General features: G+C 39.7%; 1 protein-coding gene across 1 annotated transcript in view; it reads left to right on the top strand.

Annotated features, from left to right (window-relative positions):
• TER94 (Transitional endoplasmic reticulum ATPase TER94) overlaps positions 1 to 17056 on the top strand; it is a 351159-nt gene that overhangs the window by 44890 nt on the left and 289213 nt on the right. Inside the window, exon 3 of the mRNA XM_090386402.1 lies at positions 7061 to 7233. Coding sequence (XP_090242528.1) covers positions 7061 to 7233 — 173 coding nt within the window. The remainder of the gene's footprint in view (positions 1 to 7060; positions 7234 to 17056) is intronic.

Raw genomic sequence — 17056 nt, 5'->3', positions numbered from 1 at the left:
ACCACATCAAACGAAATCATGAGTTCGTCTTCACCTATAGATTGGCTTCTTATAAAGTTCACAAATTCCTTGCTGTTCCTGATTACTAAACTGGAGCGTCCCACTATAGGAGAAAGCTAAAAATCCAGATAAAGCATAAGTGGGACTACCCACAAATGATACTATAGGTCTCAACGGAATGCCCACCTTGTGCGTCTTTGGGAGGCCATAAAACCGAGGTAATCGAGACAACCTGAGGCATGAAGAGACCAATAAACTTCTTTGGTTATTTTACCAGCCTTATGCCATCCCTGTATAATGTTGTTGACTTGTCTCTCCAAACCAGCTAACAGATTTCGATGGGTAACTTTATATATGTTGCTATCCTGTAAAAGATCCAGAGCTTTTGCACAATAATCATCCTTATTCAGTACCACTGTGGATCTGCCTTTGTCGGCAGATAACATTATGATATCCTCATCTTTTCTAAGTTGTCTTAATGCTCTTTCATGTTCATGACTGAGATTAGAATGTGCTGTCCTGGTCTGACTCAAAATAGCTGTAACCCTAACCTGTATATCATCAGCTTGGGTAACAGGTAACTTGTTGATGGCTTTTTCCACTCCCATAGCTATCTCTGCAATGGGAGGTCCTGGCAGGAACCAAAGCAAACTTTGGACCCAGGCTCAATACTTCCTCCTGTTCTCTAGTAAATTGTTTGCCAATAAGATTATGAATAAAGTTGCCAGTATCCCTGTTATGCACCACCACGGATTCCTCTAATATTGAATTTGTTGATTTGCCTGCACTTGTAAACCTCAGCAACCCTAGTTGCTTCATCTGCCACTACTCTCAAGACCAACGCACCATGCACTGGGGTTAAATTGGTATTGATGTATTCAAACTTCAGTCCAATACGACTTCTAATACCTCTCAGATCATTATGTAATTTAGAAATCCAAATACTTAGAACTTTTCTTTGATAGAGTTTAGTAACTCTCCCCAGATGGTCATCATTGAAAGGCATTCTCACCCGAAAGCCGTGTGGAACCAGCTCATGTGTTTTGCACCTATGAGCAAATCTCAGATGTTGCTTCTGTTTAGCTTCAGCTATGCTAATTTTTTTTTTTTTTTTTTTTCCTGGTACTCACGGATGTGTTGAAGCATCAAATGGCCATAATTATTCACTATATCTTCAAACAGGCCTATGGGGCTGGGAATTTCCATACTATAATAATTAATGATAAACACCAGCCAAGAAATTGAACTGAAAATTTACTATAAAATGAAATAATATACAGTGAAATGTGATGAAAATAAAAACACTGATTAAATTATAGTTACAATATAATTTAAAATATAGTTAAAAGCAATAAAAGCTTTTGTCCTCCACTTCCCTACAGACATTCCCCATGTCTAAATGTAGATGCAAAATATTTATTCAGTTTGTCAGCTGCCTCAGCTGGTTCATGAACAATCGAATCGTCGTCGATATCAAGTTGACCAATCTGATTCATTCCTTCCTTCTAGAGTTTAGATAAGTAAAGAAAGTAAGTTTAAAATGTTTTTTAAGCACTTTATTTGTGGTAACACTCCAGAATAAAAAAAAATTCCTTTTTTGGGATTTTTTTTATTTTTAGTATTCTTAATTTCATTATTTTTTCTGAACATTTGTATTATACATTGAAGTAACATCATTTAAATAATTCTATGCAGTTTATACACTTGTCTGTCTTAAAGCAGTAATGTTATTTTTAGGTATAAATTCTTTGTTTTTTTGCAATCTACCCAGAATTGCTTTTGCAACCAGTGCTGTTTTTTCCTCGTTGGCCTTCATTATATTTTTCAAAAAAGCTCTACCGGCGCAATATAGCCAAAGCAGCTTTTGCACCAAAAAGTACGAACAGCAAGAACAAAACTCTACCTTCAGTTGTGTAGCTGAATACCTGATAAGTCCCTTGATTTGATTTCATCCAAGGCATTTATTATTATATTCCCTGGGATTTTTTCCCAGGGAATATAATAATAAATTTATTTTCCTTTGGATTGTTTTTTCATTGACAATTATAGTTCGTGCCTTATTTCCTTGCTCTTCCTGCATCTGGAATACATATGTATGAATCTCCTTTGACCTACTAGAGATAGGTTCTAATATATTCTTGAAATTTCTTGAAAAAAAAGCGAGTTAGGGTTGAATGTGAAAGTGTCTACAATTCTGCCCAGACACTCTAGGAGGGAGTATATATGTGGCGAGAGTCTTGTCAATCAATTCGGCCCTGGAGAAATTGTGCAAGGCTCAAGGGGTAGAATTTTTTTCAGCCTGGTTTGTGCTTGTTGACAGGAGAGACTGCTTCTACAGGGATGGGATACACTGAAATAGAAAGGGTGCAAGAATATTTGCTGATGCTATTGAGGCAGTGTTAAGTGGGTCAGAAAACTACTAGCGTGGGGATACACAGACTAAAAAGGTTAACAGTGGCCACAGGCAGAGGCAAAAGTGATTTTGCACTGCTTCTATTAGAATGGGCAGCAGACTGGAAAGCAAGGTAATGGAGATTTTCAGGACTGCTGGGAGTCATAGTGGAACAAGTAAATACATGGGCTGTGTTAGGTTGGCTAGGAGCAGGAACAGGTGCATGTACACCAATGCAAGGAGTATAGTTAATAAAATTGATGAGCTTGAAGTGCTAGTCAAGACATCAAAGGCAGATATTGTTGGGATATCAGATGTGGTGTCACACAGATATAGGCAGTGCAGAGTTGGAATTTGGGGGAGTACAATGTGGATAGGAAGGGGGGGGTTATGCTGTTAGTTTAAAAACATGTAAAATCTAAGTAAGCGCATCCAATTGATGTTGGTGGACAACACAGTGTTGAGTCTGTTTGGTGTGAAATAAGCACTGGGAGAGGAAAAATGAGAGTAGGTGTGGTTTATAGGCCTAATGAATCTGATGAGTATAATGAGCAATTGTGCAGAGAAATAGTGGGCCAGTAAATCAGAATGTCTTACAATGGGAGATTTTAACTTTTCAGATATTGACTGGAACTTGTGGTTTGGTCACTCGCACAATAGCAAGACTTTTGTGGATTTATTGGATGACTGTTTTCTACAGCAACATGTTCGAGAAGCAACCAGAGGAAGTAATACTCTTGATCTGATTATCAGTAGTGATTCTTCACGCATTAAGAATCTGCAGATAAAGGAACCACTAAGCGACAGTGATCACAATATATTGATGTGGGAATTAATTAAAGATGTAACTAACATCAAGGCTAAAGGGAAGTACTTTTGCTAAGGTAACTACAGAGGTCTCAGAGAGTTGTTAAATTCTGTACAGTGGGATCAACTGATGATGTTACCAACAGTGAATTCTAAATGGGGAACCTTCAGGGACTTTATTTTGGAGGCTACTAGACTTTTCATTCCGACTAAAATATTGTTAAAGATTTAGGCCTACATGGATGTCAGATGTATTAATGAGGCTAGTGGCAGAGAAGAAGAATGTATGGGATGAATATAAAGTATCAGGCGATAGAGAAGCCTTTGGCAGGTATAAACTAGTCTGTAATCAAGTTACAAAGGTGGTTAGGCAGGCAAAGGCAGATTATGAGAAATCTTTGGCAAAGGATGCAAAGGAAAACAGCAAATGGTTCTTTATTTATGTAGGAGGAAAGGGATGAATCAGATTGGACCACTTAACATCGATGAGTTGACTATTGATGATCATGCTCAGGTAGCTGATAAAGTGAATGAGTATTTTGCATTTACATTCACACATGAGGAGTTATTCAGTGAGAAGAGTGCCAGAAGTTTATAGAACGCTAACAGGAAGCTAAGTGATTTTGTAATAACTGAGAGCAAAGTGGACGAGAAATTGTTGAAGTTAAACATAAGGAAGGCCTGGGGTGGATGGGATCTATCCAGTTATATTAAAGGAGGCAGCAAAGGAAGTAAGCAAACCCTTAGCCATAATTATGAGAGCTTCCTCGGACTTAGGGGAGGACCCCATGGACTGGAAGTGTGCAAATGTATCACCAATTCACAAAGGAGGTATCATAAGTAACTAAAGACCTGTTAGTTTAACTTGTGTTCCAGGGAAAATAATGGAATCGCTGGTTAAAGAAGCATTGCAGGATCGTCTAGACAAGACGACAGTAATAGTTAAGACACAGCATGGGTTTGTCAAAGGGAGGTCTTGTCTGACCAATTTGATTGCTTACTATGATGTGGTCACAAAGGAACTGAATGCCAAAAATAATTTTGATATCATATACTTGGATTTCAGGAAAGCTTTTGATACTGTTGCACATGGAAGACTGCTCTATACAAATTGAAGAGGTATGGCATGAAGGGTAAGCTTCTACAATGGATAAAGTGATGGTTGAGTGGGAGAAGACAGTTGTAATCAATGGACACTGCTCTTCGTGGACAAATGTTATTAGTGGAGTTCCCCAGGGTTCGGTGTTGGTCCCACTGTTGTTTTGTATATTTATCAATGATATTGATGAAGGTATATCAGGTTTAATGTCCAAGTTTGCAGATGATACAAAGGTTGGCAGGGTTGATAACAACAGTAATGACAATATGCTACTCCAGCTGAATCTAGATATGTTGGGAAAATGGGCTGAGAAGTGGCAACTGGAGTTGAACATTGACAAATGCAAAGTACTTCATATATTTTTTTTTTTTTATGAAAACCCCAAACACGAAAGGTATCAAAACCTATAGTACTTAGTACCGTGCATGGGTTGAAGGAGACGTATGGGGGGAGGGGGATGTCGGAAACTTTGCTCTAGAGACTAAACATGGGTTTCACCACTTCAAGCCTCCAATAAGCAAAGTGGTGGTATTTCACCGGTTGATGAAAGTCATCTACCACCTATATATGGGTAGCAATAACCGAAGAGAAACGTACCAACTGGGTGGTACTACACTCAGGGAAGTGGAAAGTGAAAAAGACCTGGAGGTAATTGTGCAGCCAAATATGAAGTTCACTGAGCAGTGTAGACAGGTTACCAGGGCTGATCATGGAGTCTTGTCAATGATATATAGCAATTTTGCTAGCAGGGACAGGGAGGTGATAATCCCATTATACAAGGCAATGATCAGGCCACACCTAGAATACTATGTACAGGCCTGGAGGCCTCATTTTAGGAAGGATGTAGAGTTGCTAGAACAAGTACAAAGAAGGGCAACAAGATTGGTGAGGGGAACAAAGGGATGCTCTTACCAAGAAAGGCTTAAGTTCTGCAAATTGCAGTGGTTGGAGAGTAGGCACCTGCGAGGTGATATGATTGAGGTGTATAAGGCCTTGAATGGGTTGAGCAAGCTGAATGCTGAGGGATTCTTCCTCTTGTTCGGACTAAGAACCTGAGGGGGCACAGTTTCAAATTGAGGAAAGTTAGTTGTAGAATAGATGTGTGGAAATTTGCCTTTAGCCAGCCGGTAGTTGATTGGTGGAACAGGCTTCCATCTTTTGTTGTGGAAGCTAATAGCCTAAATAAATTTAAGGCTGAGCTGGACAGGCATTTGGAACAAATGAAGGGATGAAATGGGAAGGTTTTTTTTTTTTTTTTTTTTTTTTTTGCTGATGCTGCATAAGCTTGCTTTCTTGCATCGTATGCCTCTACTAATGGTAATGGTAATACTATATGTTACAGTCGATACAACAAACAAGAATCCCAAAAATATTCCCCCCACCAGTTGTTTCGTGATCAGCTATGCCCTTTTAAATAGTACTCTTTCATGATCTAGCCGTTACCATAATTAAGATGAATTTTTAACTGCTGTGCTGTGCTGTACTATACTATGATACCCTATTCTGTGTGATGTGATGTGATGCGATGCAAACTGAAAAGGTTTACTTCTGATATACTGTTTAGGGTACTATTAAACTACCAGTCTATAAAATAATTACAATATTATGGTACTGTTAATATCCAGTTAGATGTATTATTGCATTTACTTTGAGCACTAATTTACAAGTGCTCACTAAACAAAATGTCAGTGTAAAACTGTGACACTCATCATTGATGTTATGAACTGAATATTTATTCAATGAGTGTATCATCTTATCCTAATAGATAAGGCATCAGTCTCCTAAACGCTGGGTGCACAATAGCCTTAGATGCTGATGTGCCAAAAAACTCCTAATAACCAACCAACCATCTTAAACATTGAACTGCAAGTTTGAAACCCACCGGGGTATAAGTGAGTTATTTCAGTGAAATGTGAGTTAGTCTCATATTTCACTGGTTCCCACGAATTCTGCACTTTTGCTGACTGGGAAATGGTATTGGTCACAACGTTTGCCCCCTATTTGGTGTCAAATTGTAATACTCATTTGTTAATGCATCAGTACTTTAAAAGGGCTTGTTAATTGAGATGTCCAATTGCTGCAGTTGGCTGTGCCTCCTGGAATTACAGTTAACTGGATGGTTGCTGAGTCGTGTTTGATTCAACAACTATCCTTTTTTGTTGCCTTTATTATGTATGATCTGAAATGCCCACATAACAAACAAGTCAGATTTTAATTTTTTTTTTTTTTTTTGATTTTTATTTTTTAGATGGATATTTTTACCGTACATGTCTAGACCAGCTAAAGATAAATAGGTCATTGTGTGGACCTAGTATACCTTTAAACTATATGACATGGGAATTTTAGGAAATGTTTTCTTTGGACATTGATTGGTCTTTTGGAGGTCAATCTCACTGTGTAAGATATTTATATTAAGACATTGACCTTCATTAGGAAAATAAGGCGTGCGCTTTTGCATCCCTCAGCTTAGTTATACTTTTCTTTCACCTTGTACTCTTATTAGTCCCCCCCCCCCCCATCATATGGAATATTAAGTAAGCGGTATCAAGAGATCAGTTTTCTATATAAATAAGTCTTTATTTAATTAATATTATTGTAACCGTTAGGTTATGGTCATGGATTGTTGTTGTTAGCATTAATTCCTATTATGGCAATGAATGAAATTATGGTTACTTTCTCTTATTTATTTAATATTCTTTATTAATTTGACCCAATATTAGTAGGATGATTGATTTTAAAATTGTATATATATTGAAATATAGGGAAAGATGGATGAATTGCAACTTTTCCGTGGTGATACAGTATTAGTGAAAGGTAAGAAAAGAAGAGAAACTGTCTGCATTGTTCTCTCCGATGATACTTGTCCAAGTGAAAAGATTCGTATGAACAGATGTGTTAGAAATAATCTTCGTGTCAGACTTGGAGATGTTGTAAGGTAAGATACATGTAAAATAATATTTACATTGAGTTTACAGTTTATTAGATGTACCCCACCATCCATACCATGTGAAGGGATAAAAACTGGATTGAAGTCCATCCATTACTTTTATTGGCTTTTCATATTGCCTAAGTTTAAAGAGTGAGTGCGTGCGTGAACCCAAAGCTTAAACAGACCTTTTCACAGCATCCCAAAGATGCTTCACAAGGTTAATGTCCTGTGAACAGGGAGGCTATTCCATGGTGGTAAAATCTGTGGAATGCTCTTCAAGCCATGTTCTAGTCACCATGGATCTGTGGGGAGATGCATTGTACTGCTGGAAGAGTCCATTGCCCTGGGGGCTTATAATGACCATGAAGGGATGCAGATGGTCTGCAAGGATGGACACAAGCTGGACTTCAGAGATGTGTCTAGACATACCAGAGGTCTCAATGTGTGCCAGTTGAACACACCCCCAGACCATTACTGACCATCCACCTGCCTGAACAGTTCCTTGTTGACATGACAGGTGCATAGCTTTGTGTGGTTTCCACCAGATAAGCACCTTCCCGTCTGCTCGAAACAACTGGAAACGGGACTCATCGGACCAGGAGACCCGTTTCCAATTATCCAAGGTCCAGTGCCGATGTTCTTTCGCCCAGCTCAGTCGTAGCATCCTGTGTCATGGTGTTAGCAACGGGACTTGGGTGAGTTGGTGGCTAACGATCACCTGATGGTCTTGGTGGAGATGTTTCTGTTACCTTCCTTGTTGAAGTCTGATTTGTGCCACTGTCATTCTCCGGTTTGCTGAAATGTTATTGTATGTTATTTGGTTTTTAGGAGAATTAGCAACTAAGGCCATATTGCTCCAGGATATGCAGTGGTCATTCCCTGACCTTTCCGCTTCCTCCGTACTTAGTGGTGACGGGCTCGAACCCTGGGTCTAATCAAGAAGCGTTGGCTGAAACAATGCGAGAAGACATCAATGGCCACGTTCATCCACCGCTTTTCTCCGCCCACAGCTCCATCCACGATGAGTTATTATTCTGGAAATGGTGTATTCCTGATACACTCTTGATACTGTCGAACAGCGATAGTGTGCAATTCTGTACCATCTCTGCGATAGAGGGACCCATGTGTCAGGCACCCACTATCATTCCTCTTTCAAAGTCTGTTTACGCACTGTGTTTAACCGTACTTTGAATGCAGTGATACAGTGTACCTGCCATGTGGCAGGTTCGTCCACTAGTGAGTGGGGTGACAGTGTCGCCGTTGCCTGGGAACCAGGTATCCCATGAATTCTGCCCTTTCAGTGTATATCCAGGACACACACACACACACACACACTCAGGTATTGAAACAGTATCTGGCTATATAAACAAGTCAGTTTATGTATGGAGTGCTGTACATTTCAGGTGCATTGATTTTTATTATTCTCCTGTATACTTTTTCAAGTCTCTTTTCTCCCTTTGTATATGTATCTGTTTACAAGTGACACCATGTTCAAGTCTTATGTAATAATACATGCAAAGCATGCATGGACACTAAAAATACTACATTAAAACTTCATTTAATTTATGAATTTCTGTTTTACCTATAACTTTTATTACAATTCTCTTTTGATACGGATTGACAGATCTTTCTATAAGGACTAAAAATAAAATATCCTGAAAATCCATACACTGGTTTGTTTGTTTGTTATTTGGTTTTTAGGAGCATTAGCAACTAAGGCCATATTGCTCCGGGAATATGCGGTGGTCATTTCTGACCTTTCCGTATCCTCCGTATTTGGTGGTGACGGACTCGAACCCCGGTCTAATCAAGAAGCGTGTGCTACGCACTGCTGCTCCTTCCCACCTGGCTATGGAGGCGCCAGCCCCATACACTGGGAGTCAAGTTGTTACATGTAGACGGATGATGGATAGACAGACATGGTGAAGAAAATAGGCACTCAGCATATATATGTGAATGCTCCTAAAAAGCAGTCACATATTGAGGGATGGTTTGTGTGCAGTTCAATGAGAGAATGGGCCGACAGTGTGGCTTGACTGACTGACTGACTAAGCATGGTATGATGGTCCTCTTCAGATGTGATGTGGAAGTGTCACAGATACTGCTGTCCTGCCGAGTAACAGTGTATGCTGAGAATGGTCCAACAACTGAAAATCCATTGAATGGTGGTCCTATGTCATGCTCTTTATTTGTGTGAGAGACTGTTGTTAGGTGAAAAGTATAATGCATTATAACAGATGAGAAATGTCAGTATGTGCAAATAGTGGCATTCAAAAGGGGTATATTGGAACACGGTGCTGTCAGGTGCTGTCCTTAATGGTGATATAGCATTAGCATTAGCATTAGCATTAGCAGAGGCATATGATGCAAGAAAGCAAGCTTATTCAGCATCAGCCAAAAAAAAAAAAAAAAAACCACTCCCATTTCACCCCTCCGTTCGTTCGAAATACCTGTCCAGTTGAGCTTTAAATTTGTTTAGGCTATCAACTTCAACAACAAGTGATGGAAGTCGGTTCCACCAACCAACCACCCGCTGGCCAAAGGCAAATTTCCGCACATCTATCCGACATCCGTCCTTCCTCAATTTGAATTTATGCCCTCTGAGGTGATTATTCTGAGAAAGATGAAGAATCCCATTGGCATTGAGCATGCTCAAACCATTCAAAGCCTTATACACCTCTATCAGATCACCTCGCCGGTGCCTAGTCTCCAAACTCTGTAATTTGCAAAACTTAAGCCTTTCTTCGTAAGAGCAACCCTTTGTTCCATTTACTAATCTTGTTGCCCTTCTCTGTACCCGTTCCAGCAGCTCTACATCCTTTTTGAAATGAGGCCTCCAGACCTGTATACAGTACTCAAGATTTGGCCTTACCATTGCCTTATACAAGGGAATAATCACCTCCTTATCCCTGCTAGAAAAATTCCTGTATATCATTGACAAGACACCATGAGCTACTCTTGCAGCTCGTCTGCACTGCTCAGAGAACTTCATATCTGCCTGCACAATTACCCCCAGGTCCTTTTCATTCTCCACCACTGTCAGTGTAGTACCGCAGAGTTGATACGTTGCTCTGGGGTTACTGTTTCCCATATGCAGCACTTTACATTTGTCGATGTTAAACCTCATTTGCCACCTCTCAGCCCATCTGTTCAACCTTTCCAGATCCTGTTGCAGCAGCATAGCGTCAGTATTGTCCTTAACGACCCTGCCAACCTTTGTATCATCTGCAAACTTGGACATTAAACTTGATATCCCATCATCAATATCATTCATAAACACCGAAAACAACAACGGACCCAACACTGAACCTTGAGGAACTCCACTAATAACATTAGTCCACGTTGAGCAGTGTCCATTGATTACCACTCTCTGTCTTCTGCCACTCAACCATCCCCTTATCCATAGCAGCAATTTGCCTCCAATGCCACACTGCTCCAATTTGTGCAGCAGTCTTCCATGTGCAACAGTATCAAAAGCCTTTCTAAGATCCAAATATATAATATCAAAGTTATTCCCTGCATCCAGTTCTTTTGTGACTACATCATAGTATCCAATCAAATTGGTCAGGCAAGACCTGCCCTTAACAAAACCATGCTGCGTCTGAGCTATAAATGAATTCTTGTCTAGATGATCCTGCAGTGCTTCTTTAACCAGTGCCTCCATTAATTTACCTGGAACAGAAGTTAAACTAACAGGTCTATAATTACTTGTGTCAGCCTTTGGTCCTCCTTTGTGAATTGGGGTTACATTTGCACATCTCCAGTCTATGGGCACCTCCCCTGAGTCCAAAGAAGCTCTCATAATTATGGCTAGGGGTTTGCATACTTCCTTTGCTGCCTCCTTTAATATAACTGGATAGATCCCATCCACCCCAGGTGCCTTTTTTATGTTTATCCTCAACAATCTCTCCTCCACTTTCCTCTCAGTTATTACAAAATCATCCAGCTCACTGCCAATGTTTACTTTACCTACATCATTCTCCTTCCTGAATAACTCCTCATGCGTGAATGTAGATGCAAAATACTCGTTTAGATTGTTAGCCACCTGAGCAGGATCCTCAACTGTTGAACCATCAATATCCAGTGGACCAATCTGATTCATCCCTTTCCTTTTCGAGTTCAAGTATGTAAAGAACTCTTTTCTGTTTTTCTTTGCATCCTTTGCCAAGGATTTTTCATAGTCTGCCTTTGCCTGCCTAATCTCCTTTGTGACTTGGTTACAGACCAACTTATATCTATCATAGGCTTCCATGTCACCCATTAATTTGTATGTATCCCATGCATTTTTCTTCTCTGCCACATGTCTCATTAGTTCATCTGACAACCATTTAGGCCTAAACCTTGAACAATATTTCTTAGTTGGTATGTAAAGCCTGGTAGCCTCCAAGATTAGTTCCTTGAATGCTTCCCATTTTGAGTTTGCTGTTGGTAACATCATCAGTTGGTCCCACTGTATAGAATTTAAATACTGTCTCAGACCATCATAGTCGCCTTTACGAAAACAAAAACCCTTCCCTTTACCTCTGATGGTAGTTACCTCCTTGAGTAAATCCCACTTCAACACACTGTGATCACTGCCACCTAGTGGTTCATTTATCTGCAGGTTCTTAATGCATGAAGAATCACTACTGATAATCAGATCAAGAGTATTGCTCCCTCTTGTTGCCTCACGAACATGCTGATGTAGAAAACAATCATCCAATAAATCCACAAAAGCCTTGCTAGTGTGCGAGTGACCAACCCACAAATTCCAGTCAATATCTGGGAAATTAAAGTCCCCCATTATAAGACTCTCTGATTTACTGGCCCACTCTATTTCCCTGTACAATATCTTATTATACTCATCAGAGTCATTAGGCCTATAGCACACTCCTACTCTCAATTTTGATTTCCCTATGCTTATGTCACACCAAACTGACTCGACACTGCCCTGTCCATCGATGTCGACTGGCTTCACTTCCTTGGACTTTATGTGTTTCTTAATTAATAGCATAACCCCTCCTCCCCTCCTGTCCTGTCTATCCTTTCTATACACATTGTATTCCCCAAAATCCAGTTCCGCATTACTTATATCTGTGTGACACCACGTCTCTGATATCCCAACAATATCTGCCTTTGATGTTTTGAGCAATACCTCAAATTCATCAAATTTATTTACCAAACTCCTAGCATTGGTGTACACGCAGGTATACATGCACCTGTTTCTATTCTTAGCTACCCTAACACAACCCATGTGTTTACTTGTACCGCAATGACTACCAGCAGTCTCTGAAATATCCTGCATCTTGTTTTTCAGACTTCTGCTCATTTCAATAGAAGCAGTGCAAGAATCACTTCCACCTCTGCCACTGGCTACTGTTAATCTATTAGTCCTTGTATCCCCCCCAACTAGCAGTTTTCCGACCCACCTAACACTGCCTCGACAGCATCAGCAAAAATTCTTGCACCCTTTCTATTTAAGTGTATCCCATCCCTGTAGAAGCAATCTCTCCTGTTAACAAGTACAGTCCAGGCTGAAAAAAATTCTACCCCTTGAGCCTTGCACAATCCCTCCAGGGCCGAATTGATCGACAAGGCTCTCATCATATACTCCCTCCTATCGTGTCTGGGCAGAATTGCAGACACTTTCAAGTTCAACCCTAATTCACGGCTTTTTTTCAACAGTGACCTGTACTTGCTAAGTAATTCCGCCGGTCTCCTACTCTTAATATCATTAGTGCCAACGTGTACAACTATATCACCTTTTGTGCCCTTAAAAGATGATAACCGCTCTACAACGTCATCGACCTTTGCCCCTGGCAGACATACCCTGGTCCTATTCCACCTATCCTTTTTACAAAGTATGTTCCCCGTTTCCCTGACAATAGAGTCACCAACAACTACTAGTTCCTGTGGGACCAGCGCATTCTGCCTAGGGGGCTGTTTCTGTGTTGCCTGATGACCAAGTGCAAGCTCTGGCGTTGATGTGGGCAGCTGAGAGCTTGATGGGCCCCTCAATTTATTTCCTTCGAGGGCATCCACCCTGTCCTTCAAGCTCTCATAAAGGCCCATAACAACGCTGAGTTGTCGCCTGATTTCCTTGCACTCCTTACATCGTGCACACACAAAGACATCCCCCCTTGGCATTATCATGTCCCGTACCCGACTGCTCCGCAAACATCAAGCAAACAGTGCATTTTAATAGACTGTGATTCAGAGGGCAACTGCCCCCCTCAGTTCTCCCCTGAACCACAGCACTCCCATTAGCTTGAGCCTTTTGCTTTGCTGCTCTGGTCAGAGTCATGATTCCGATTTAATTCAATAAAATTCAAAACAAAAATTAAATCCTTAAGTTATATCCCAAAACAGTTATGTTATATATATATTTTTTTTCGGTATCTAGTGTTTTCTACGAGTTCCCTTTATACAACTTCCGTATCACGTGTACCACTATAGTTATGTATTAATTATTTGTTACGATTAAGTCGTTATATATATATATATATATATATATATAGAGAGAGTTAAAAGTACAATTTAATTGACAATAAAGTTTATCAAGATTAATAGATTTACTGATTAATTGACAATATTATATTATGCACTATACGACACTAAGCTTATGCTATCGTGTAAAAATGGCGGGAATTCACGAACGGTATTTCTACGGACTCGTAAGTATTGATTAGCTTCCAAATCTCGCTATCTCAATTTAGAATAAACTAAGGATCCTGACTAGGTCTATAATCTACTTATAGAAGATAATTTGATATAACAGTTGGTTAATAAATCGACTAAATTTGGTTAAAAAAAAAAATTTGGTTTGTGACACGTGGATTTGATACCGTTACCGATACTAAGTAATATCTACAAAATCTCTGTCTAAGTTAAACTTTAAACTAAGTATCGTAACTAGGAATATAAAGCTACTCTAGAAAATAAGTTAATATGACAATTTAAACTAATAAAGCAGAAAATAAATCAGGAAAAACTTCTCTGTTTGAAGAGCTTTAAGGAGCAATGACCGCACAGGCTAACCTCGCACCCAGATATAGTAGCAGACTACTTGAGAGTTCCAACATGAAAAAATCAAGAAGCTGCAGGTAAAGTTTGACGAATGCTGGGTATTTGGAGAATGGATCAAGGTTGCCTGGTTTGATGAATCTTAGTTTCAGTTGTTCTGTGCTGGTGCCTGGACCAGGATTTAATGACAGCAGCAGCATGAATCAATTAACTTATGCTAGATGCATAAGTCAGTTGATTGCTGGCTGGTAGTGGAAGTTTAACGGTGTAGAGCAGTGCTTCTCAAACTATCTGTGGTGAAGGACTAGTTTCTTTTAATAAAAATTGTCACAGACCAGTAATGGACGAATTATCACTGACCATAACCTTCCGCGACTAAATTCCAATTCGTTGCAGATCAGAAACAAACAGTTCGTGGACTGGCACCGGTACATGGACCACACTTTGAATGGCACTGATGTAGAGGGTATTCTTGTGAAGTGTGTGCGAAGGCCTCTGATTCTGGTGGATCAGTGTCTGAATGCAGTAACCTAGTTACAGTTAATCCATGGATCCTTCAGGAGCAGGAGGGTCACTAATTATACTTGTTAGTCTTATTCACTAGATCTCAACCTGATTAATCATCTGTGGGCTGTACTTTTTAGTATTAGACTTATTTTTTTATTAGTATAAGTAATAGAAACAGATTATAAAGCATCAGCCGAAAAACAGCAACAAAAAATAATATTAGATAACTCTATCCGCATCACTTGTCCATCCTCTCTGATAATTTGTCTAGTCCTTCCTTAAATTGGCTACCCATTTCTGTAATGCCTGGTGGAAATTTTCTCCAATAATCAATGATTTTTTAGTTGAAAGCATATTTTCTCACAACTTTCCTGTAACCTTTGTTTTTCAGTTTATGATTCTCTTATGTGCATTATTCAAGAAGAGTAAAGATTCCGTCAGTATTTAATTTATTAGCCCATTTAAAACATTGAGTAAATAAATAAATATAAGAAAATGCTGAAAAATGCCACGAACTAGGTTAGAATGTGTATGTTTTTGCAATTCTGCCCAGGTGGGGGGGAGGATATGCTAGAATACCTTGTGGATTAACACTAGTTGAGGCAGGAGTTTGGGGGGGGGTATCAATATGGCCCACACTTGTAGGTAGAATAAATTTATTTTGCAGACACTGTATTCATTTGAGCAAAAGTGGTGCAAAGGTTTTGCACCACCTTATGAGAGTCTCATTGAGGGTACCCTGAGGGTTCAGAGAAACTACTAATTAAGGGGAGACATGTTTATCTGATGTGTCAAATTAATGCTTGCACACATCTCTAGAATTCTTGTTTCTGCCACAACAGCCGATGTTGGCAAGATTTTCTGAGGGTGAATTCTAGCTCCTGATTAAGATAACAAATGCTGACATAATAGGTGTAACAGAAACCTGTAAATTGGGATAACACGTTCCATTATGCTATGTATAATATATTTAAGGAAGATAGAAGGGATGATAGGGGTCATGCTTATCAAAAGCAGTCTATGCTCAAAAAGAACTTTTGCTGTCGGAAGTTACTTCTGCCAGTATAGCATCAGCCAAAAAAAAAAAAAAAAAACCCCTTATTTCACCCATCCACTCGCTCCAAATGTTTGTCAAGTTCTGCCTTGAATCTATTTAAGCAATCAACCACCCACTGGTTAACGGCAAACTTCCACACATCTATCCTACAACCGTCTTTCCTCAATTTGAATTTATGCCCTCTCAAGCGATTATTCTGAGCAAGAGGAAGAATCTCATCCACATTGAGCATGATCAAACCATTCAAGGCTTTACACACCTCAATCAGATCACCTTGCAGGTGCCTAGCTTCCAGACACCATAATTTACAAAACTTAAGCCTTTCTTCGTAAGAGTAATCCTTTGTTCCATTCACTAATCTTGGTTGCCCTTCTCTGTACTCGTTCCAACAGCTCTACATCCTTCTTAAAATAAGGCCTCCAGACCTGTATATGGTACTCAATGTGTGGCCTGACCATATACAATGGGATAATCTCCTCCTTAACCCTTCTAGAAAAATTTCTGAATATCATTGTATAGCTACTCTTGCAGATTGTCTGCACTGCTCAGAAAACTTCATATCTGCCTGCACACTTACCCCCAGGTCCTTTTCATTCTCCACCACTGTCAGTGGTGTACCACAGAGTTGATATGTTACTCTGGGATTACCGCTTCCATTTTTTGTAGTACTTAACTTTTATCAATGTTAAACTTCATTTGCCACTTCTCAGCCCATCTGCTCAACTTTTCTAGATCCTGTTGCAGAAGTGTCCTGTCATTAACAACCCTGCCAACCTTTGTATTGTCTGCAAACTTGGACATTAAGCCTGATATACCATCATCAATATCATTTATAAATACAGAAAACAAAAATGGACCCAACACTGAACCCTGAGGGACTCCACTAATAACATTAGTCCACAAAGAGCAGTGTCCATTGATTGCCACACTGCTCCAATTTGTGCAGCAGTCTTCCATGTGCAACAGTATCAAAGGCTTTTCTAAGATCCAAATATATGATACCAAAGTTATTCTTTGCATCCAGTTCCTTTGTGACTACATCATAGTATCCAATCAAATTAGTCAGACAAGACTTTCCCTTAACAAACTCATGCTGTGTCCGAGCTATAACTGAAGTCTTGTCTAGATGATCCTGCAATGCTTCTTTAACCAGTGCCTCCATTAATTTCCTTGGAACAGAAGTTAAACTAACAGGTCTGTAATTACCTGTGTCTCCCTTTGTTCCTCCTTTGTGGATTGGAGTCATTTGCACATCTCCAGTCC

This window comes from Mastigoproctus giganteus, chromosome 12 (genome assembly GCF_048544385.1).
Source record: "Mastigoproctus giganteus isolate SK-2022 chromosome 12, ASM4854438v1, whole genome shotgun sequence".
NCBI lineage: Eukaryota > Metazoa > Arthropoda > Arachnida > Uropygi > Thelyphonidae > Mastigoproctus > Mastigoproctus giganteus.
The sequence above is the reverse complement of the archived record's forward strand: the minus strand, read 5'-3'. Positions and strand labels throughout refer to the sequence as shown.